Source organism: Styela clava, chromosome 3 (genome assembly GCF_964204865.1).
Source record: "Styela clava chromosome 3, kaStyClav1.hap1.2, whole genome shotgun sequence".
NCBI classification, from domain to species: Eukaryota; Metazoa; Chordata; class Ascidiacea; order Stolidobranchia; family Styelidae; genus Styela; species Styela clava.
Window position 1 is genome coordinate 5,843,446 of NC_135252.1, and position 25,551 is coordinate 5,868,996.

The 25,551-nt window shown below is 31.5% G+C and overlaps 3 protein-coding genes across 4 annotated transcripts in view; all 3 read right to left on the reverse strand.

Annotated features, from left to right (window-relative positions):
* The window catches only part of LOC144420773 (antiviral innate immune response receptor RIG-I-like), an 80,167-nt gene extending 59,131 nt beyond the window's left edge, over window positions 1-21,036 (reverse strand). Inside the window, exon 1 of the mRNA XM_078110392.1 lies at window positions 20,980-21,036. The gene's annotated coding sequence lies outside the window, so the exon portion shown is untranslated. The remainder of the gene's footprint in view (window positions 1-20,979) is intronic.
* LOC144420772 (ATP-dependent RNA helicase DHX58-like) lies at window positions 1-21,100 on the reverse strand. Its single transcript, XM_078110390.1, has 28 exons — window positions 20,984-21,100; window positions 20,603-20,701; window positions 20,384-20,498; window positions 19,978-20,037; window positions 18,574-18,682; window positions 18,243-18,454; window positions 17,851-17,989; window positions 16,946-17,070; window positions 16,311-16,511; window positions 15,771-15,946; window positions 14,510-14,562; window positions 14,182-14,249; window positions 13,730-13,751; window positions 13,012-13,113; window positions 12,588-12,714; window positions 12,221-12,358; window positions 11,717-11,861; window positions 7,375-7,540; window positions 7,175-7,282; window positions 6,806-6,960; window positions 6,361-6,481; window positions 5,631-5,849; window positions 5,117-5,290; window positions 3,808-3,962; window positions 3,344-3,499; window positions 3,077-3,198; window positions 2,236-2,449; window positions 1-1,416 (listed from the first exon to the last, which is right to left on the reverse strand). Exons 2-28 carry the CDS (start codon window positions 20,686-20,688, stop codon window positions 1,324-1,326), a joined length of 3,561 nt encoding a protein of 1,186 aa, XP_077966516.1. The 5' UTR covers window positions 20,689-20,701; window positions 20,984-21,100; the 3' UTR covers window positions 1-1,323.
* The window catches only part of LOC120343498 (antiviral innate immune response receptor RIG-I-like), a 21,712-nt gene continuing 17,258 nt past the window's right edge, over window positions 21,098-25,551 (reverse strand). For both annotated transcript variants that reach the window (XM_078110397.1, XM_078110396.1), the window contains exon 28: window positions 21,098-24,926. In XM_078110397.1, coding sequence (XP_077966523.1) covers window positions 24,834-24,926 — 93 coding nt within the window. In that variant the 3' untranslated portion in view covers window positions 21,098-24,833. The remainder of the gene's footprint in view (window positions 24,927-25,551) is intronic.

Here is a 25,551-nt window from a genome sequence, read left to right on the forward strand (position 1 = left end):
TGCTCATAGCAATCAATAAATCCTTTTGCATATTTATGCATCAATATAAGATGATTCATTGAAGAAAGTGGATTTTAAAATATACAAGTTGGGAATTGAAGTTTCATTGATAATAATAGTAATACAAACTTTCAATATGTCATTCAGCTGGAAGTATCATGCATAACAATAAAGCAAAAAAAGCAAATATATCTATATAATAATGGTCACTTGAAGCACACAAACATAGTTCACAAAAAATTGCTCAAGAATGAAAACAAAAATAAGTCAGAGATCTAATTATTCAAACTGGGTGATCAAGATAGGGTATATAAGACAAGGTACTTTGAAATATATAAAATACAGCATTACCATATTACAAAATTTAATTATCGTATATCCTCGCATATAAGCTGAGTTGAAAACTTGAAAAAAAAGTTGCTAAACAAAGGGGTTGGCTTATACGTGCATAACTCTGATTGCACTGGAAATTCGACTTAATTCAGAGATGTCCAATTCGAATATCACGAACTTCGAATATTGTTTTTAGTGTTATAAGAATATGGAAAAACGCGCACACATCTTAGCGCCGTCGTCCACGTTTAATTCTCAGTTTTGATAGTGACAGAGTATAATGGGATGGATTTTTTTGCAATTGACATGGTCAATATCCCGGCGACGTTGATGACAATATCATTCAGTTGAAGTTGGCGGTATTACTTTATGAGCAAAAACAAAATGCTGACTTGAAAAATAAAACACAATTTTCGGTCTTAATACTCCGTAATTGGCGGATGGGAATCAGGTTTACTCATTCGATTATGACGATGATCGCGTTATAACACTTTCCTTTTTTGAAGTAACGTATAGTTTCGCGAGCAAATCAAAAATTAATTCCAATGGTAGCACAACACTTAATACGCGTGCAGAGGTTTAATTGTGGCGTTTAGCTTAACGATGTTGATGAACTAAATGACACCGGTGCTGACGATAAACAATTAGAATTTATACGAAAAATTAGTCATGTCAAAAAGTATGTGTGCTGTTAATAATTGTTACAATTTGTTAGGGTCTGTCTGCTTATTTGCGAACCTTTATAAATTCATCATTTTAGGGCCGTTCTTAGGGGTCGGCTTATATGCAAGGATATACGATGTGTCAAATCGAAAGTTTTTTATCACTCAGAATTACATAATTATGATATGATATATTTCTGCATTTGGAAAATTGTAAAAATTATTTCTCACAGTCTTTGTGCAGATTAGTTAGTTTACAGCATATCATTGGTGTAATAAAGCAACATGAAATAAAATACCACTCATAAACAAAGCTTTTATTTATGTTTCATGCCATTTCTCCATAAGTAATTTCTGCGGCATCAGATGGAGAATAATTGCTACCTTCCAATTCTTTCTTCCCATTTGGCAATTTAATATTCTAGAAATATCAAAAAATATCATTAAAAATATTTGCTGATTCAATTGACATTCAGAATCTGAAAAATATTTCAGAATGAAATCATTAGCAAATGTAGTAAAACTTTGAACAATAGAATCATTCAATGAGGGCCATATCAGTATTTTGCAATGACCATGTAACATAACAATCTATAAAGCTATTGTAGAATTATGTTCTTCACACAGTATATAAAACAATATGCTCCTTTAACCTTTTATCAAAATATCCACCTTTTGTCATTCCCAAGTGATAGATAGAAAATTTTATGCAGCACACTAAGTTATAAATATCATACATTGGTATGAAATTTAATCAATAAATACAAGAAAATATCTGGTTATCATAGATGAACACAGTGTGAAAAATTGATGAAAATTTTATTAAAATGGTTGCATATTCAGGTGAAAATTGAATACTTTGAATTAATACCAGGGGTGTGTACGCCACTCTCTGTTCTATTTTAGTGATTTATAATGCTCACAATGTCGAAAATATATAATTGAAAGCCAAGCCCAAAGAAAATAAACCAATAAAAAATATCAAAATAAGAAATTTATCTTTGATCTTCATTCTCAATTACCGTACATCTTAGGCAATATGAAATTAACATGGCCACGAAGATTTTCCAATTTCAGCAACCTTGATTTACATTTGCTTTCTAATATTAATGACCACTAATTATAAAAGCAATTAAGATAACTTGCAGAACAGTTATGAAAAGACACGAAAATAAAAATAAAAATATGATCCAATTTGAAATATCTGAAATTTTAAATATTCAAAACGCCAAAGTTTTACCTGTTCATCAAAAAATTTCTCAACTTGTTTTTCAACCACAGTTTCTTCGATTTCATCTGCTTCTGTTTCTTCCATTTCTTCAATTTTAAAAGGACATTTCGTCCATTGTTTTGGTATTTTCCTGTCCCCTAAGCTATCTTCAAATATGAGTTGCTTCACAGTCAAAGTTGGAAAACTCTGGTTCTTGTACAGCATCTCTAATCCCACGTATGATCTTCAACACAAAATTTAGTAGAATGCAAAGTAAAATCTGTTTCATTGCGATGCACTTTAGGAACAAGAGTAAGATATAAGTTTTCATACTTGATCTAAAGAAAAAGTCATAATGGCAATCTTTTGTGTAATAACCAGCCGGGTACATGATTATTGCATAGCATGCTAAAATTTTACATGCAAGAACACCGGTTCCCAGACGGGGCCACAATGATGGGCACAATGCTCATTCTACTTTTCACTTTACAAGAAAATGTTCTTTCTGGTTTCATTGCTTGATAAGGTTATTTCACAGGGTGTTTCCACTATGTTGAGCAAGAATTGTTTGAACATATTTGATATTTGAAATCTAACAATTAAGATAACACTTTTAAAAACACTGGAATGATAAACAGGGGGGATAATGAGTGCCAAAAGCCTTCGAAATGGCAAGCAATAAAGAGTGGAAACCACTGTGCTAGAACATTGTAGGTGTAAGAAGCACACCTTCATCTACAATAGATGACAACAAATCCCTGTACATCAATGTTGTGATGGCATGTTAATTCTTACAACATTGAGTCATCTGTCAGGTGAAATGTAACAATACAGAAAAAATCTTGGTAAAACTGTGTTATGCTTATGTTACCTGCACTTCAGACAAACAAATTGTCCAACACTGAATACTCCGGGGGAAATTTCTTGAGGTTCGCCACGGAAATGTCTGTTAGAAACACGTACTTTGAAAGTTGGATCAATGACAAATACATGCTGAAATAAAACACCATTAGTAATAATAGGCTATTTGCGAAACAAATGTATTTTTATATCTATACCTTAATTTTGCTATGTGGGGACTAGTATAAATTGTCAGTAAATACATAAACTTGCTATTCAAAACCATTTCTATATTTACTTGTTTTTTTATTCTGCGTAGCTGATCAGCAGTTGTTAGGAATGCTTGACATTTAGAACAGAGTATTCTCCATTGTGCTGCTTCATCAAGTTGTTTCTTTACAGTTGTGATATTGCTGATTCTCTCTCTGTGTTCAAGCCTTTGAATTCTTCTGATCTGTATTATATTGGAATATAAGCAACCACTAACAAAAATATTTTGACATGTACACATGTTTCTGAACCACTATTAACCTGAATTGTCCATTGTGGTAACATCTGTAAAAATGGATTGTAACATGCTGTGCAGGCTATGCCAAACTGGAAAATAATGTTCATTGAAACAAAGTAATAAATAATATTCAAATGGTTGCTCATGTACCTTGCACAAAGTGATGGTTGGCCAGCAGGATACATTGCTTCTTATATAACAAAACATTTATCCAGTGCAATTTATTTCATCCTTTTACTTTCTATATTGTATACCTTTTGAGTACGATCATTAGTTGTGAGTTCCTTAAAATCTTCAATTGCAACATTCGTGGCTTCTTCACAAACAGCATTCATTACTTCTTGATCAAGCTGCTCACTCCCATATGGGACAATCAAAACGGAACGACTATTTTCTGCTCTGCCACGACCTGGGAGACAAAAAAGATTTGGTGAGTGTGATTTAGAATATTATGTTTGTTTATTTTAATATATATTTTTGAAGTTATTTAAAGTTTGACAACTACTGGTAAATTATTTTTATTACAAAACATGAAACAGTTTGATCTGGTTAATACAAAGTAAAGCTTGTTAATTTATCCTACAGAGTTTAAACATGCTCGTCTCAGCGAAATTTAAACTAGATATCAAATCCTATGTTGTAGAGCATTTCTCATAATTGCTGATCAATCAGGTTTCACTCACGAATCCATTGACATATTGAAAGAATTTATATTCATTCAAGAACAATTGAAAAAAGAAAATGTTGGATCTATGTCATTAGTTTTATTCGCTTGACTTTTTGGTAATAATTCATGATATGTTTTAATAAACACAACATCTCCATTTTAATATCATTATTAACCCTTTCCATGCGATTTTTATTTTTTATTAAATAATCGTATTTGCTACGCCGACTTTATGCATTTGTACCCCCACAACTAATCGATCGACTAACGAAAAAGTAATGATCCTCTGCTGCCCACTGACGGCTCGTTGGAAAGCTTATTTAAAGAGCTTGCAATTGGCGATTAAAAAAACTTTTTTTTTAAAAGGGGTGGTCTGAGTCACAAACCGGATAGAAAAAAAGGCATTTTTTTTTCTTGGGTGTTGAAACTTCAAACCGTGATAAAAATAGAAATATTCGCTAAATCCTTTACTGTTACTGCTTCTTGGTTGGCAAACAATAGCATAAAATTGCTGTAGCAATTTCGTTATCTAACTCAAAATACTTTGGTAGATGGAAGGAATAATATGTCTTCTATTACCACCCAAAAAACACCGAAATTTGCATAAATTTCAAAAACACTCCCTCGTTCCGCTGCAAATAAAATTCCCATGGTAAACGAAAGCGAGATTTACCGTCGCTTATGTTAATCTCGAAGAAGACTTCTTATCAATAAACTAAAACCCGGAAAAACTAGACCAACAGTTTGCGACCGATTGCTAAATAAAACAGTGGAGTACATCAACGTACCCGCCGCAATCTAGGGAGTTTTGTCGTGGGTACGTATACGTGCCCACCGCACGGAAAGGGTTAATTAGCTTATTTAAAAATAAAATTAAAAAAATGATTCTAGTCTACCTGCTCTTTGAATTCTTCCAACTTCACCAGTCACATAGTTGTACATAATAACAAGATTACAAGCTCGAATATCCAAGCCTTCCTCAGCAACAGAGGTTGCAATTAAAACTTTACAGTTGTTAGGTTTTTTGAAAGTATTCAATGCAGAAGATTGTTTTGTTTTTGTCATTCCCTCTGCAATTCAAAATCAATTGAAAACTGACAAACTGCGGTGTGATAAAATTCAAATTATCAAAACTTACAAGTGTGAAAATCTTCAAAATTGATTTTATCAAAAATCGCAACATCACAAAGTTGCTAGTATAGAATTGGAAGGTAAAAACAAAAACAAAAAAGAGTGTGTAATAATTAATCTTAAATGATACTTTTAAAACCAAACAGTGAGCAGCGAGCCCACAAATGAAAATTATTAGTGCCCAAAATCTGGTATAGGTAATTTACATTACAAAAGTCTTCTTCTTAAATATCACTCAAAGTCAATGTTTGAATCAAGAATACTTAGTTTAATCGATACCTGTTGAACTTAGTCTGTTTGATCCAGTTAGAAACACAGGTTCAATGTTGCTAAGATTATTATGACTTTTGATACAATCAACAAGACTGGATGCAATTTTTTTTCGTGGAACGAATATAATGCAATGAGAGTCAGGTTTTCTCTTAAACTGATCTTCAAGTACCAGGAACAGTTTATCTAACATAGGGACTTTTGCATCTTTTTCTGCCTTTACTAATTCTGAAATTTAAAATATTTCAGCATATTGACAACATCTTAATTTTCACGAGTGAAGTTGTAGGAAAATTCATCTTTCGAAAGAATTTGTCAAATACTTTTTAAATACTTGATGATTGTGAATAGTAAGATGATTGAAAATAGTAAACATATAATACAAAATAAAACGCTGTCAGTTAGGATAAGATTTACATATTTATCTCAAGGGAGAGGAAAATCGATAAGACCGCTCAATCATATTGCAAACCACAGCCTCTCGTCCGGTTATCAGTTCATGTCAGGTTTTGAAATTTGTTTTCGAAAGAATAAACTTGATGATGGAGGAAGCCGTAACCGACCAGTGGTTATGTGAACCACCCTACAGCATTAGGCCAGCAATCCTCTTCCACATAACTATTTGTGATGACTAATAATATTAGTCTCAAGATCTTTAAAATTTACATAGAAATCGTGTTTTCATAGATAATATCACTATTTCCATATATTATGAAAAGTTTCATCAATTGCAACCAACCTTTATTGATTTTTCTTAAAAATCTTCCTTGTTCACCATCTTGATCGAAACTTGCGAAATCATCTGTGACTTTCATCGCACGTGGAATAAGTTTTTTGTAATAAAGAAGATTGTAGTACATCTGAAATTTGAAAAAATAAATAAAATATGAATCAACGCATACTATAGACCACATTGTGAGAGTGGTTCATGAGTCTGATTCCTCAAAATATTTTTGTGTTTTTTACTTGAGTCATATTTTTTTGAACAAACTTATTTATGTGAACTAATATGATGAGTGAATGTTGCTAAAATTTTTTCAATTTAGTATAAAAAAATAAATAGCAAAGAACTATGTAAAAATGAATTTATTAACAAGGCACAATGGCGGCCACCAAAGCGTTAACTCATAATTTATATTAATTCTACAATTCAAATATATTTGTCAGAAAAGCAGAAATTATACCTTGAGATGTTCAGCATAGGTGACTACAGTTCTTGCTTTCCCTGACTGCCCAGTGGTATCATAAATTTTCAATTGAACGTGATGAATTAATTGAACAGTCCAGTTCTCATACATCTGCTTAGTTTTATCTTCAGGCGGTTCTTCAAATTGACGCTCTGAAGTAATAAATCAAAATAATTTCCCAGAATTCTAAGTACGATTAAAACCATAAGAGAATACACAAAATACTTGTAATGGTGAAATATTCTTATCATAAAAAATCAGTTATGTAAATATAGTTATAACAGGCTTGGTATTGCATGTTATTGACAATGTATTTTCTTACAATTCATTTTTATATTACCAAATTGAATAGAAGCGAATACTCACTTTCTGATCCTATGACCCCTTCCTCTCGTATCTTGTTTTCTATGAGCTGTATTGCCTTCAATATTTTTCTTGTGAAAATATCAGCTCCGATTGGTACTTTGATAAAACCTACACAAAATCAAACAATTTATTGAAATATTGGTTAATTAGATAGATATATAAAAACAACCATATTCAAGCTTAAATATTGAATAATTTACTTTCATCAATTTCATTTTGGTGTTGCTTGAGCTCTTCCGTATTCTTTTCTACAATAGATGGACATTGATTAATATTGAGATTAGCAAGCAAACCAATAAGATTATCAAGAACTTTTTCTCTGGTTTTTCCTTTCCCGACACCTGGAGATGCAGTCATTCCAACAATCTAGAAAGAAAAAAGCATAGTGATAACTGATTAACCTATCAAGATGTCTTCAAATTAAGTATATGCTCACATGGCAAAATAAAGGAAAAAAGGATATTTATATAGTTTTTGATTATCAGGCTTGAATAAACTCGATCAGTAATCAGTAGTTATATTTTCAGCATACTGAAGATTAGAAGTATAAAAACAGAATGTAAAACTAAACTAAAAAGGTAGAACACACCCTTCATGAAGTCTAAAGAAAATTGAAAAAATTGAAAGCTGAATTGTATATACTCGAAAAACAATTGACCTGGTATATACCCATAAATCTCTCGTTCAAAAGAAAAGCAACTCAAAACACTAAAAATTAATCACTGTTGTTAATAACAGTGCTAAGGCACCTTTACAGCTGACACAATGGTTTGGGCATTTTACTGATTTCTTGTAGTACTAATTTTGATGGTTATCTTTTAATGTTTGTCAGGTTAAAAATCAATTTGGCGATTCTGTTTGTTTCATTTCAGAATATTAGTTGAAGAGACATAGTATGCCATGATGATCTAAACTAGTGACATTTAAAGATACAGTACCCAATCCTACAAATTGAAGTCAGAATACTGCATTTCAACTTCACCCTTCCGAAGATTTAGCAATATATCAAAGCAAGAATTCTAACTAACAATGGGAGAATACTTTCACGATTTCAAGTAACTTAAGAATAAGTTTCCAGTCACCAAAGGAATCTGAAAAGAATTCCAGCAAAAGTGATGATGTCAGTCAATCTGCTTCAAATTATACTCTTTTAAACACCGTTATCAATGATTTTGATCAAATACTGAGAAATTTTTTTCTATCAAATTTCGGAACTCATATAATACCAAGTTTGATTAAAACCAAACGAAAAAGGTTTTGATGTACTTCGACATTTCAAGAATGAAACAATAATACTGTTGAAAGTTTCAATTTGAAATTTTATTTATTTTTTCATTCTCATTTATAAAAATTAAGAAGCTCAGTGTCCCAATTACCGATCCTTGTACAATTCCACATGAGGTGGTCTACATTAAAGATCTGTAGGAATCCACTTTCACAAATTGATTAACCAGTAGGAAAATCAGGTCAAATTCAATTCAATATGTCTTTTGTTTATTAACTTGTTAGCAATGAAGTCAAAAGTCCTGGACTGTCAAGAAATCATGTTTCTACAAACAATTTGCTTGAAAGATTAAGGCAGTTCGACAGATCATTTATAAAAATCAAGAACCCAGTGGTGCAATTGCAGATCCTTGTACAATTCCACAGGAGGTGGTCAACAATAAAGATCTGAGGGAATCCACTTCCACAAATTGATATTAACCAGTAGGATAATCACAATTTTCCCGCAGTTTTTCGAAATCCAACATGACGAGAGTACAAAATAAGCAGTAGAATTAACCAAATACTTGTAAGTGATATTTCTGCTGATACTAAAGAAGTTTATATTGAAGTCACTTTATATTAGTAGAGTTTTGGCAAGAATTCCATAAAAACAAGCCATAGATCCAGTAATGGCGAGAAATTTTGTTTGGGATGCTTATAAATTTCACATATATCAAGGCCTTGAATTTATGAGTTTGGTTGGAAATACTTGTGTGTACGCAAAGGGTTGGGGAGGCTTTTTCACAGATGTTGTTCAGCCATCGGTTTAAAGATTTTGCTGGAAAAGGTCATGTCATTACTGTTATTCAACATATTGCTGATACTGATAATGAGTTTGACAGCAAAGATAAATGCTTTAGACCAGTGGTTCTCAAACTTTTTTAGTCCCAGAGCCAATTTTCAAACCTCAAAGTTATGAAGAGCCGCACACAAACAACGCAAGGTAAAATAGCAACAAACTTTGAGCGCGTTATTAAAACACCAAGTCATCGTAATAACACCACACGTAACAACTAGGGCTGGGCAAAATATTCGAATAACGAATCGAATAATAAAATATTCGAATGGCATTTTACTATTCGAATATCCGGTACCATGTGACCTGCGCCGCTCTGCTTGGAAACCGAACTCCCACGTCTTCAACTCAATCGTGAATTGTGCGAGATTTCCCAACCGCACTCGCTATCAGAAAAAAAACGACAAATTTGAAAAGTCGTTGTCTTTGCATTATGGTGTTCTATGCTTATCTTTGCACTTAATGCATCATTTCAATTCTATATTTTGTAAAAAAAACGTACCGACTGTTTCATAAATTTAGAAACGGCAAACCAGATTAAGTATTTTAAATAAATTTCCCAGATTTTAAACTCCGCATTCTTGGTGACATGTCATTAGCCATTTCTTGCATGACCCGAACATAAAGTTGATTGTAATTAAATGCTAAAATGACTTCTCGGCGTTTCATTGTGAAAAATGCGATTTTAGGTTAGGTTGTTAGAAAAATAACTGTTGGTTATATAAATAGCATGGATTTAAAAATGACCAGTCAAAGTTTTTTCAAAAGCTGGTATGACTTACTATGAAAAACACTCATTAAATTGTAACCAGGAAAGAAATATCATGTAGTACTCGATTTAAAGAACTTTGTATTAGCTCTTTAGTTATCCTTTCCATTTATTGTGCGTCTATTATCATCGAAAATGATTACAATTGTTAAATTTTGAAGCATTTGGGCAGAACTAATTAAGTCTTAAGGCATCATATAATCAAAATCATTGAATGAAGTGCTGAATTTGCAAATTCCGTAAATAAAATTGAGCATTACTCAGTAAGTATTTTAGCTATAATACCCATCGGGGTGTTTGTTGAAAAAAAAAAACGTTAATGCTTGAGAGAATTAGTTATAAGTAGTGTCTGACCCTCTATTAGGCACAAAGGCCTGGAAATGCCTTTATTGCTAATTTGTTTAATTGCTATTTCAAATCAACATTCAGGATTCACGCAATCACAAATTTGCTAGGTTTTTCTATCTAATACTAAAATAACACGAACACCATAGAAAAGCATGAGAAACTCAATTATCATTTTAATAAATAACTGCATCTCGGTTATCGTTCATTTTAAACAGGCACTGTTAATTCACAAGCGGTTTTAAGTAAGATCAAATCCAAGGCAGAGGATAAAACTCAGAATACAACTGATTTGGTTTTAAAATCAGCCCTTAATGTGTTCAACAGCTGTCGCTGATGTGAACGAAAGGGTATACTAGAAATATGAAACTTCGATATCCGGCAACCCTTTATACTTGCAAAAAATGAGAAAGGGTGGAATATAGAATACCAACTTTAGGATATCGCAGCCAAAACAATCGCGTAACAATGACAATAAGCGATTATGATAAAATTGACCATTAATTAACAAGTAAAAAAACGCTTTATTGCCGACTTTTCAATGTTTCTATTAATTTCCAAATGGAGTATCGACATCCGACGTTCTGTATCCCTGTTATGCATAAAAAATATTCATTATTCACTATTCGGTATTCGTTAAAAATATTCAAATTTTCGATTTGAAAAAATATTCAATTTTGCCCACCCTAGACTTTTAGCCATTTAATTTTGTTTCGACTTCTGATAAGTTTGTCAAAGCGGGTCATAATCGTGGAGGATGCAAGGTGCAGTAGCTGCTTGCCAGATATTTCGGGACTATTTTCGATTACTGAAACAAAATTAAAATGCTCTAGATTCCAGGAATCAAAACATTCATTATTTGATTCATACATAATATTCGAAAATGCGAAAAAAACTGAAAATCCACGAAAGCAAGCCAACGATTACAGTCGTGTCTAAAATATTTCCAAGTGAAAAGTGTCCGAGTGCCCGCGAAAACGCTTAAAGTTGCGACACTATTGTATCTTGTAGATTAGTCAACGCTACGCAAATAAACACGGGGGGAATCCATTCGACTAACTAATAGGTTCCCGCATTTTTATTTCAAGTCAATGATTAATTTTCAATGGAAAATTTTCTTTAAAAGTAATTAATTTTTAAAGCATTAACAAGAGCCACAGGGAAGGTTGTTGAGATCCGCATGCGGCTTTCAAACCCTAGTTTGATAATCACTGCTTTAGACTGTTGAGCCATATGAAATAAAATTTAATATTTTTGATCTCAATCAAACAGCGACTAATATATAATATTCGACAGTAATTCTTGATTTTTGACAAGAGGGTGAAATATACTGGTTTGAATTTGAAACAGGCTACAACTGATCTACCTGAATAGTAGGTGGATTCTCATTCTTGATCTGAAAATCATACAGCATCTCCATAATAATCTTATATGGGTGCCTACCAGTGGCATTGTGACATTCATCAAATATCATCAGAGAAATATCATTGAATGAGATGAATGATTTTTTTCTGCAATTACAAAGACAAATATTTGACAAAATTATATCACATGTTTCAAAATGATGTGAATACTCAATGTTTATATCTTGTATACCAGCTAAAAACACGATAAATAATATGGATATCATAGCTAGTTTATTTGTTTCACTGCTATTTGATGGTATATTTAGGAATTCAGTTAGTACATCTTTCTTCACCTCACCTACTACTAGGTGAACTAGCCCGCACCACAGAAGAGTCATACCACAAAAGATTATCTTTAGAAAGTCCATGTATAGAGTACTAACTGAAGTGGTAAAAATATTAGATATAATTTTGCTTTTTATACTTTTTTTTACAATATATATTCACACCATCAAAATACTCACCTTCTTAATTCATCAATTAGAATTTGCGGCGTGAGAACTGTCAATTTTGCTTTTTTCATTATGGCACCAATAGGATAGTTCAATGTGTTCTCTCCAATCAAATAAGCAATCTCCCTTTCAGTCAGATCTTCCAAATTCCTTGAATTAATCAAAGATATGAAAATCAACATGAAATATCATTTAATTAAATTTATTCAGATAATAAAAACGTCGAATAAAATCCAATCATATAAAGAACCACAGCCTCTTCTTTAAGGAACAACAGGATGCCTAGAAAAATCAGCATCATTCTTCTTTTGCTCTTAGTCAGATGTTTCCAAAGCTTCTCATACAAAAAAGCACATTGTATACAACCTTATTTACTTACTTTTTAAAGTAATCACATTGTTGTAAGGCAAGTGTTGTTTTTGAAACAAAAAACATTACTGATTTGGAATTCTCTTCTTTCAAATGATGTTTTATAATTTCATTTGCAACGGCTGTTTTTCCAGATCCTGAAGCAACAATTTAGTTTTGTATAAAACTGTAAACCAAAATTGTCTAAATGCGAAGTTTAGAAAAATATTGTACATAGATCAAAAATTGCATACACAAATTTGGTGTTAAGGGTGTAAATGGGTAATATTGATTTCTCTCAAAATTTACATCGTGATTCGTAACGTGTGAAAATAACTGAATGGTACTGCATTATTATTTGAATATATAACAATGCATAAATAAAATGGAAAACAAACGATAAAATTTAAAAGGTTCTGTTATATGGAAGAAACGAAGTCTATAAATATTGTCACCAGTAGGAGCAATAATGAGAGAGTTATGTCCGGCTAGTGCTTGTTCTGCTAATTCTTTCTGATAGTTACGAAGAATGAGTTTATTTTCACTGGCTTGATTTGCTGCAAAAATCAAAAGTAACATTCATACTAAATAATTTGTTATTTTTTGTATAGGGTTTACATACCAAAGTGAATTAACTGATAATATATTGTATTGCATAAATTGACATAGCTATCTTCTGTTTCGAACATGAGTGGATTCAATTGTGCTCATTATTATTTCTTTATTCAGGGCATCGATGAGCTCCATATGCAACAAGAAGTTATCGAAGCTAACACTAATTGGTTCAAAATTTAAACTCAAATTGAAAAATATTTTCTTTTTTCCATGATGAGAGAAGTGGATAAACATCTATGAAAAAGTGACTTGCAGCCAGTTAGCGATTAACATGTGTGTTTGTATGTATTTATAAATAAGAAAACTTATGCAATAGCCAGTAATAAAAATCTTTTTCAAATTGGATAGGATTTTTAGATTTATCCAGGGGGTAGGAGAGGCGATTAGATGACTTACCGCCCCACTGCCAGTTGTTGGATTACCAGTAGTAAACAAAAACAAAATGTAATTTATTGATGATGCAGTATATCATGCTCATATATTGAAATGAAAAAGGACAATCGCTCATAAACTTTTTTATTACCCAATACAAAATTATTAAATATTACAAAACCATACCAGGAGAAATTGATTCATCATCCTGATAATAGAATACACAAAGTCACATTACAAACACATGTTATTAAAATTTGTTCTGCAATATAATTTTTTGGCACATCCAAGCACAAATGGAAACAACAAAATTTTTAAAATATGTGAACTTCCTTACTTATTACAACAGCGATACATTAATGTTCCTATAATAAATTCAAGGACTAATTTTTTATATTGGGTCACAAAATATTATAAATTGTGAAATAAAATGCATTAGTGGAGTAAGGCAAGGAGCAAGTTCAATAAAATATAAACAAATCACAGAAGATTGAAAAAGTAGCACACATGTATACGGTACAATACAAAATTTATTACTAATTTTTCGCATTAATATCTGGATTTCGACATGATGTCACATCTGAATTAGGAGGTGCCAGAATATAAAATATGAATTATAGTTAATTGATAGAGCTCACCAGGCCAAGAAGATCATTGTCATCATCATTATCATCATCATCATCATCCTCATCATTTGGCATTGGCACTTGAGTAAAAAAGTTCCAATGTAAAATAAAATGCAACAATGGGTTGAATCACTGTATATTGTAGTTTTACTCTTTTATTTCAAAAAATACGAGTGAATTGAGAATAAATACTGATACTTTAGCTTGATTTTAATACCGTAACATTCAATTAGTCAAGCAACACTTAAAAAACTTTCTAAAGTATTTAAAAACTCAACAATATATAACAGTATAAAGTCCAAGAACCGAACACTCAATCATTTAAAAAAAGAATACATACCACTACTGCATGACGCTTGTGCTCCTTCCGTATATTTAACTGCAGCTTCGACTCTATAATACATAGAAAATTTGATGCAAATCACACCATAGCTATAGGAAAAATAATATAGAAACGAGAATATCGGTCCAAGTCCGAAGACTTATCGATCGAAACTGCCGTTTCGATTCATGACTCCATAGTGACACCGTGTGTCCCATCACTAATTAATTGATAACTCGCTAATTATACGACATAATTCATCCAAAATCAATAGGCTTCTGGTCCGAGATATGATGAACGCACATGCAAAATTTGGAGCTGATTCAACCTCGCTTTGGTGAGATACCGCGTGCATCTAACAGACAGACAGACAAACAGACAAATACCTATCAACATACTTACCGATCAAGATCGATAAGTAACAAATATCAAGTCGGAAATCAAGAATAAATATTTTAACATAAATAATAGCAATGAACAATTATCCAAATAGATTGAAAAAGATGATTTATATATCGGCTTTCAGAACTGTTTTTAAGATTCAAGAACAACCAAGAAAGGTGCATGTAACTGAATGAATAGATTATTCGAACTGGCAAGATTCATGCCATGCTACACTCTAAAAACCCTTTCTAAATAGCTGTTAAACCATAGTTCTGATGTGAGCAACTCAAGAAATCTCAACTCAATTCGGAAACAAGAGTGCGTTGCTCAAATGGACACAAAAATTAAATGTCAAACAGTGTTTACATGCATAAACATAAATAAGTAAAATTTGAACTGAGGCAACCAAGGGTACTAAGCAATAGCCTGTCTCCCATATTATAAAGTACAGAAAATTTAATTGATCATTTCATGGCAGAAAAAGTGATCATTTCATAACAAAAGCCTCAAGCATCACAACAAGAATGGTGTTGCGCATCGGAGTAAGCATTAGGAATCTGCCCGCCATCGCTCCTCTGATTACTCTGCGAGGGTTCGCAGGTTTAAATCCCATGCAGGCATAGTTATGTGCGAGATTGTGGTTATGCGGTTTACATGAATGCTGGTCAGTTACGGCTTTCTCTACCATCAAGTCCATGCTTGCGAAATAACTGGTTAACTAATACTATACCCGACATAGACTGGTAATCAGGCAGACGCCTTATCAGCCTTCTTTTCCCCTGGGATAAATATGTAAATCCTATCCTATCTATATGTACACTTCGTTCCCAATAAACACATATATCAACAATATAAATATAATAAAATGATCTATTGAATATTTAAATTAACATACTTGATACCATAAAAGTCTTTGAGAACAAGTTTATCCTTTTTTTCGCTGAGAATATCATATGTATGAGGCAAAAGCCTAGGAAACCTTGATGTGAAATATTGGATGAAACCATCTGGAAAGTCACCTAGCTCTTTACGAAGTTCATCAGAAGTAGCTTTGTCATTATAATGATGACCCTATTATAATTGATTACAATTTGAGTTTTTTAAGATTTTTCTGTATATATGCACATTGCACAAGTATGCAAATAATGGAAAAGAATAAAGTATAATTTGAAAGCTTGTTAAGCTATGAACTTCAAGACTGAATGTTTTTATTTTATTTAAAAAGGATTTTAGTATTTTTCATAGTACTTTCATTCAATTTATTTTCCATTTATCTAAGTAGAATCTCATAATCTTGCCTAGAGCATCGCTGCCTAGGATCAATTTGATATTTTCTATGCTACTGAGTTACATAACCTGGTATGTTTAGCATTTTATAGCAAACACAAGTGAATAAAAATTTTAAATTCCCGGTAATAGAGATGAAAATATGTACCCAGTTTCGAATTTGACGTAAAAGATCCTGAAGTGACGTTTTTTTTTTTCTTCTTTGTAACGTCTCACAAACCTTTGGTTTGTCAGGTTCACTACACAACTTTTCAAACCAATCACCACCAGTAATATCATTGCACTTTTTATTGAAGGCGTTGATCAATTTCTGGTGCTTGTTGCGATCTTCAAGAAAGTCAGATGCAGTCTGTATGAACAATATTTATTCAATATTTAATGAATAATGCAAACAAAGCACATATAGACAGAGTGCGTGCCATAGAGTATGTTGGTTCCCTGCTCAAATTTACTTTGCATCACTAGAAAAAGCTTTTATTTATCAAGAATGGAAGATGATCATTTGATTTAGACATGTTATTTACAGATACCAAAATTTAAATTTAATAATACGGTATTAAATTTCAGTTTTGTTTCATTGTGTCATAAAACTATATGTATAGATATAATGCTAAAATGCTGAATAGTTTATTTCAATATCATTCCAATCAAATTTTCATTTAAGATAACAATGACATATCAAAATAAAAACATTGAGAATAAATCCAAAAGTGTTTGTTTATTTATACATTTGTAATACAAAACTTGATGCAATTGAAAATGCTGTTCCAAAAAAACACCTACCTGAAAAAAATTTAGCGTCTTACTCCAGTCCCAAAAAATGAAATGAGATTTTACATCTTGAATCTTGATTCTCTCCTTCCAGTCTTTCGAAATCAGTGACAGAATAAGAGATTCTGCTAATTTATCTGTTGATAACAGGGTAAAAAGTATCATAATGGCAAATTGGTATAAACTATTATGACTCTTCCTCAATGGAACTCTGATTACCACATTGGTTTGAACATCTGACTGATTTATCTTGGTACTACTTACTTTTGGCGTGTTTACATGTGGTTCACTGCACCACGATTATTGGCTGATTACTTGATCACTACTTGTTGTGTTTAACTGTCTAGTACTTCAGTCTGTGTTTAGAATCGTTCACAAAAGCTTGTTACTGGTGCTATAGTCATTGGGTATGAATCATCTATTTCTTAAGTTTCTTACATCGGGATTATCTGTTTTGACAAAGCATCATTTAAACGTAAGTGAATTGGTATATTCTTGCTTTATATTATGCCACGTTGCTTGTACTCATTCCAATATTCATCTTTATTGTTTGTCAGGTCACTTTGTCTTACTGGTAGAGTCATAAACTATTATGACTCTACCTCAATGGAACCCTGATTACCACATAACTATAAATCCCAAATAGAATTATGAACCTAACCTAGTAAAGTCTATAGTCCAATACTTATACAATAAGTTATTCTAAGTTCTGCATTGGGAATAAATTCAATTTTAAATTACTTATTTGGTCTATGTTGCAAAAAAATAATGATATATGCTTTTTTGCACATTTGCACATCACTTCATTTTGCAAAACCTAGTTTTTGAGATAAGGTTCAAACTGTGTGGTTACTTGTTACTAACTACAAACTTGGCAAACGATTAAATAACAATTCCATGAAGCATTTATGACTCACATTCTCCTCCAAGTTCACAGAGAGATAGCTCATAATCCCGAACTTTAGCATTAACAGCATAAGGATCATTACTGAATGGATGCTTCCCACCACTCAATGTGAAGTAAAATATAACACCAAGGGAAAACATATCTGTTTCCTATAAAATAAATTAAAGTACTAAATATTATCAAGTCCTAAATTATAATATTCTCCAACATTTTTGTTGTGGAAACATGAGCTCAGTCAATTTCGCGACCATAGCAAAGCAATAACAGGAATCAAATACAGAGTATAGGAAAACATTGTCTCGTTTCCTATAAAAGAAATTGCTTGAGATAGCACATAAAAGACAAATGTGAACATACGGCTTTGGTACTGCATTTAATATGGTAACACCATAATATCAATACCTTTCTAATTTCCCCATGTCCTTTTGTACCATCTGAAAATGCCAATAATTCAGGAGCAATATAGCCAGGCGAGCCTTTCACATAAGATGTTGTTGAAGATTTATCTGGGGATAAATCTTTGCTTAAGCCAAAATCTGATATTTTAACCACCCATTTGGCATCTCGTTTCACATATAGAAAAAGAACATTCGATGGCTTCAGATCACGATGAACTTAAAATATAATGTTGCACAATGTAATTTTGTTTTACATTGAAGACGGTTTCTACATTTAAAAATTCATATTTGTCATCAATCAGAAAATTGAATTGAGAGAATGTCTGTATTTATACCTGTACAAAATGTTTGCCCAGTATGAAGGTAATAGACTCCTTCTGTGATTTGCTTCAATACCTCAATCGGTGTAAGTGAGATATTACAATGATCTTCTTGCAAAACATACTGTAAATATTTGATATTGATAAATAAAATCTAACAGATATTTATAATGACAATCAGGCCAGACTGCTGTTAAAAAGATCTAGATTAAAAGCATATGTGTAATATTAAATTTGTGTAATTACATAAAAACTTCATTGAGAAATTGATATTGAAAAATTCACTCTCTATGCTTCTGGAAAAAGGCACACTTGAAAACATTTCACATTAAGAAAAACTATCAAATAATGTGCCGGCCAAAAATTGAAATGGGTGGAACATAAAATAATAACATATATTTGTGTATTAAAATGCAGTGCTGGACAGGATTGCAAACGAGGTATCAAAAATGCTTGCTTAGCTCTGCAGCGGCTCATAGAGTCTATTTCTTTGCTTCGTTTTAATTAAAGCTAGTGATGAAAAAGTTTTTTCACACAAGAAAATGGTTGAAAATTCGGACAGCAGTTTGATTGCTCGATTACTTAACGATGGGTATTCGTTATCAAGAAAGCTTGAGAATCGTGACAGTGATTCTTTTTTAAATCTGGACTGTAAAGTAGGAGTTTACATCAGGTTTCTCATATTTATCCTTCTGCAGTTGATCGACGCCCCGAATAAAATGAATTTATATTGCAATGATAAAGTCGGTGCTAACTTGGCACCAGGCTCAAAATCCTACTGTGAATCAACAGAAAAAGATCTCAACGGCTTAATGCTTTTGGTGCGCATCTCGTGACCACCTGCAAGGTCCCAACAAAATCATATCTTGCTGGATGCCAAGGCGAAGCTCTGGAATATATACTGGTCTAGACTTATTTCTATTTTAAACAAAGAAATATTCATAACCTTTTATTTGGATGGTCATATAAATCAAGAAAAGCATGCAGAACGGTAAAAGCATGCATGCTGATTTCAGGTTTCTGAATCTTGCGAGATTTGACGGAGCGCTTTGGCGATGAATAGAAACCAAGAAAGCGAAAAGTATAGTTATGCCGGGCCATTAATACCGCACTCATCAAACAGTATGAGGATGGAAGAGAAATTGCACAATGAACCATATTAATTTCACCTTTTCAGCTTCAATAAAGCGATTGAGAAGGCAGAAAATCAACAAAAAGAAAATTTCTCGCCGACCAGCGAAAAAGCTTTGCAGACCGGCAGTTGAGAACCATTGTTCTATCATAATCACATCGCTTCACTAAATTTGAGAGTAATCTATAATCAATAATCTCATCCTAGTGCTGTATTTGATGATAAAGGGAAATTATTATTTTTGAATCTAACATATTTTTCAATTCTGAGTAAAATAAAATACTTACTTGCTTGAGTGAATATGAACACAACTCCAAAACAATATGCAATGTTCGACCTTCTTGCTCCTAAAAATAATGTCATGCCATCAATCCCAAAACCACATGTTGATAAAAAGCCTAGAAAACTATAAATCACAATATTTCTCCTTACAATATACGCATCAATTCATGCCAAAAATTTTGGCAGCAACACTCAAAAAATTTGCAGTATTTAGTTTGAAACAGATGTGACTAACAGCCACAGGGTGATTATGGTTATTTACATCCTGCAATTATGATTATATTTACAATGGGTATATAAAGAATGCTGATATGATAGTACAAGTTTTCAAATCTCTTCAAAAACAAGAGTGAAACCACACAAATTGACAATATTAAAATTGTTGGTATCCAGTATAACATTAATTCATACCATATACATATATTTTACGATATTCTCATGACTCAAGTTGCGAAGAATTTCACATTCTTTTTCATTTGTGTCTAGCACACTCTTTACAGCAACTTCTTTGCGATCAAAAACCCCCCTGCAATTAAAACAAATTGAAAATATCAGTAAAACTGCTAAATTCAAAGCAGTTCCAGGACAACCGAGCCATAAAAAAGATCTTTGAGAACAACATAATCTGACCTGTATACAATAGAATCTTTATCAATCAGTTTTCCAATTTTGACAATTCCTCTTCCTAAAGGCGTCCAATTCGTGAATCCTGACATGTTTTCGAATTTTCTGAAAGTTAAAAAAAATAAGATGTTGAAAGTTCATTTATTATATGTCAATCTTTATAACAAGCGAAACTAAACAACAACAAAGCACAAAATTGAAACCAAATGGAAATTTAAGAGAAATTAAAATGTTTTAATCAAGTAAAACTTCAAAATATAAAAGTGATAGATTTCAGATTGTAAAATTTGCAATGTAAAGTTCATTGATAATTCTTATTAAATAAAACCTGCACATGTTTTTTTTTCATTAAAAACTAGAAATAGTTAAAATAGGCTACTTACTTACAACTTTAGATAATGTAGCAGTTTTCTTTTGTCTCAATTTCAGTCATGCTCTTCTACTCTTCACACCAGCATGCTAATATTTTACTGATTTTACTGATACAAAATAAAAAATACATCTAAGAAAAAAAAATAAGGAAAAAAATCATATACTACATATATTTTTGGATTAATTTATAATCACAATGTAGTAATGGATACTATTAAAATAAAATCATATATAAAATTATAAAATATGTCACTGAATAAATGGTGGTCGCTAACAAAGCAAAAAAATTGAAGTTCAAATGAGATCACAAATAAAATGTGTGCTTACTCATTTCTTTTTCGATAAGTATTTACCGTATTTCTTTTAGGTTCTAGGTTGTTGACCTTTTTTTTAGTTTGATACCTTTTAAGTTGACACCTGTATCATGAAAGAAAGCAGGAAACAGTTTCCAGAATTTGAAAGGAATCTAACATATGTCTTTGAAAAACTTTGAAAAAGTTATTCTTTGTAAAAATAAATAGCTGTTTGACAAATTTTCTGTTTTTCTAAAGACTAGCCTGTATTAATTATTGCATAAACAATTTCGATTTAATAAACTCAGATATTAATATATGACGATTCATAACAATGAAATTAGGTTATTTCAGAAACTTATATCAAAACATTCTTATTGACTCTCCATAAAAAAGTTCAAGATAAATGAAGGCATAGTGATACAATATTTGAACTACAGACTTCAAATATGGAGTTTTAATAAATACTTGACTATCTCAAGCTCAAAGAGCAATCTTCTACTACAATATAAACTAGAATATATGGCTTCAAAAGATCATTACAACTCATTTTATCAATAAAGATATAAAATATAAAAAGTTTACGGTAACAGTGCTTGATAATGAACTGTACAATATTTCTAAATCATAAAAATAACAATTAAACATATAAAATGAAAAATTAACATCATATTTGAGTTAGAAAAATTCTGCTGCATAGCATAATGCAATATTGTAATGCATAACAGAATCAACGTATGCTTGAAAAAATAATGGAATAAAAAAGTGTGTGGATCAAAATAGTGCAGAGAAATTATAACAGTGGCTGAAAAACTTCACAGGTTCAATGTATATATATTGTAAAGAGTTGCACGTCTAAAAATTTGATAGGCCCTGATATAAACAATATTTAAATTTTTTTTACGGTAAATCTAATATGAAGTAACATTGATGGAGAATATCACAGTTATGCATATAGCAGATTAAATACAAGTAGCACATGCAAAAGATAAAATATACTTCAATACAACTATTTTAATTAAACTTTTCCATATGTTAGTAATTATCTGAACATATTTGATGTTGATTTGACAAATATGAAAGATGCATAATACATACCAGTTGTTACTAAGTATAATTACATTGTAAATGTTTTCAATTGCATATAGGCAGTTATTTCATTTTCTCATACCAAAACATAGGTAAACGTTTGTACTTTTATTCATTTCAATGTCTTGATACAGTAGATGAACATGTATAAAATAAAATAGCATAATCAATTGCATAAGTATACGGTTCCATTACATTTGAACACACGTACATTTGAACCCATACTAACCCTAACCCATGGGTTTTAGCACCCGCATATAGATTGAACCCGTGGATATACGCATGGGTTCAAATGTACATGGGTTCAAATGTACGGTCACCTAAGTATACATGAAAGCTGCATGGAAATTTGAGCTGAAATTCAATCCGGGACAAATAAAACTGATTACAATTTTGTTCATTCAGGTCAAAAAAATGCAAATGAAAAACTTAAAAACAAAATTAATAAATGACTTCACAATATTATGTAAAATATGAATGCGTAATATTTCTTGAAACTGATTATCAAAAAAATATTTGAAGAATGTAGAGAATGCAAGGTCTCAACACTTTCAGTCTCAAAACCTAATTCAGCTTTAATCCATTTGCTGTTGAATCTTGGGCTTCAATTAAATTTTGGAGATTCATTTTCTTGATTTTGAAAAACTTTTTGAAATGTGAAAAAAGAACATATCAGAACAGTGACAAAAATTGAGTAACAAGCATCCCAGAATAGATTAAATTGAGTAAAGATTTTTCCATTTGTATTGTAATCATTCTTAAAAGATTTTCAACTATATTTGTCTGAATTCATCTTCAATCGGAATCTATTCATTCTATATTTTAGATCCGGAAACCTAAAATTTGGCTAAAAATTGATGGGAAAATGTCTGTGTAAATTGGGAAATTAGTGGAAAAAGTATATTTGCATAACAAGGTTGAAAAATTAGGATAGAATTGTCTGGCTCACATTTCAATCGCTGAAATGCTGGTTAATCAATTAACCTTATCCATTGGTTATATTAAAAATGATGGAGACAAATATACAAATCAGTACTTGTAACTTGAAAAAGCAACATACCCAAATAGATGATCAATTCATTTTCCCAAGTTTAATCACAGCTGGTCTAGGAATGCAACAATTATATATATATATATATATATATATATATATACAAGTTGACAATCGTTGCTTATAGCAATCAATAAATCCTTTTGCATATTTATGCATCAATATAAGATGATTCATTGAAGAAAGTGGATTTTAAAATATACAAGTTGGGAATTGAAGTTTCATTGATAATAATAGTAATACAAACTTTCAATATGTCATTCAGCTGGAAGTATCATGCATAACAATAAAGCAAAAAAATCTATATAATAATGGTCACTTGAAGCACACAAACATAGTTCACAGAAAATTGCTCAAGAATGAAAACAAAAATAAGTCAGAGATCTAATTATTCAAACTGGGTGATCAAGATAGGGTATATAAGACAAGGTACTTTGAAATATATAAAATACAGCATTACCATATTACAAAATTTAATTATCGTATATCCTCGCATATAAGCTGAGTTGAAAACTTGAAAAAAAAGTTGCTAAACAAAGGGGTTGGCTTATACGTGCATAACTCTGATTGCACTGGAAATTCGACTTAATTCAGAGATGTCCAATTCGAATATCACGAACTTCGAATATTGTTTTTAGTGTTATAAGAATATGGAAAAACGCGCACACATCTTAGCGCCGTCGTCCACGTTTAATTCTCAGTTTTGATAGTGACAGAGTATAATGGGATGGATTTTTTTGCAATTGACATGGTCAATATCCCGGCAACGTTGATGACAATATCATTCAGTTGAAGTTGGCGGTATTACTTTATGAGCAAAAACAAAATGCTGACTTGAAAAATAAAACACAATTTTCGGTCTTAATACTCCGTAATTGGCGGATGGGAATCAGGTTTACTCATTTGATTATGACGATGATCGCGTTATAACACTTTCCTTTTTTGAAGTAACGTATAGTTTCGCGAGCAAATCAAAAATTAATTCCAATGGTAGCACAACACTTAATACGCGTGCAGAGGTATAATTGTGGCGTTTAGCTTAACGATGTTGATGAACTAAATGACACCGGTGCTGACGATAAACAATTAGAATTTATACGAAAAATTAGTCATGTCAAAAAGTATGTGTGCTGTTAATAATTGTTACAATTTGTTAGGGCCTGTCTGCTTATTTGCGAACCTTTATAAATTCATCATTTTAGGGCCGTTCTTAGGGGTCGGCTTATATGCAAGGATATACGATGTGTCAAATCGAAAGTTTTTTATCACTCAGAATCACATAATTATGATATGATATATTTCTGCATTTGGAAAATTGTAAAAATTATTTCTCACAGTCTTTGTGCAGATTAGTTAGTTTACAGCATATCATTGGTGTAATAAAGCAACATGAAATAAAATACCACTCATAAACAAAGCTTTTTTTTATGTTTCATGCCATTTCTCCATAAGTAATTTCTGCGGCATCAGATGGAGAATAATTGCTACCTTCCAATTCTTTCTTCCCATTTGGCAATTTAATATTCTGGAAATATCAAAAAATATCATTAAAAATATTTGCTGATTCAATTGACATTCAGAATCTGAAAAATATTTCAGAATGAAATCATTAGCAAATGTAGTAAAACTTTGAACAATAGAATCATTCAATGAGGGCCATATCAGTATATTGCAATGACCATGTAACATAACAATCTATAAAGCTATTGTAGAATTATGTTCTTCACACAGTATATAAAACAATATGCTCCTTTAACCTTTTATCAAAATATCCACCTTTTGTCATTCCCAAGTGATAGATAGAAAATTTTATGCAGCACACTAAGTTATAAATATCATACATTGGTATGAAATTTAATCAATAAATACAAGAAAATATCTGATTATCATAGATGAACACAATGTGAAAAATTGATGAAAATTTTATTAAAATGGTTGCATATTCAGGTGAAAATTGAATACTTTGAATTAATACCAGGGGTGTGTACGCCACTCTCTGTTCTATTTTAGTGATTTATAATGCTCACAATGTCGAAAATATATAATTGAAAGCCAAGCCCAAAGAAAATAAACCAATAAAAAATATCAAAATAAGAAATTTATCTTTGATCTTCATTCTCAATTACCGTACATCTTAGGCAATATGAAAT

Excerpts from the sequence above, each read along its gene's own strand:
- LOC144420772 (XM_078110390.1), bottom strand. The coding sequence starts at position 20,688 with ATGTCAGGATTCACGAATTGGACGCCTTTAGGAAGAGGAATTGTCAAA. Across the intron at positions 20,038-20,383 it reads TCGTAAAATATATGTATATG|GAGCAAGAAGGTCGAACATT; the intron begins GTATGAATTAAT and ends CATTATTTTTAG. Across the intron at positions 12,359-12,587 it reads CAATGTGATTACTTTAAAAA|GAATTTGGAAGATCTGACTG; the intron begins GTAAGTAAATAA and ends GATTAATTCAAG.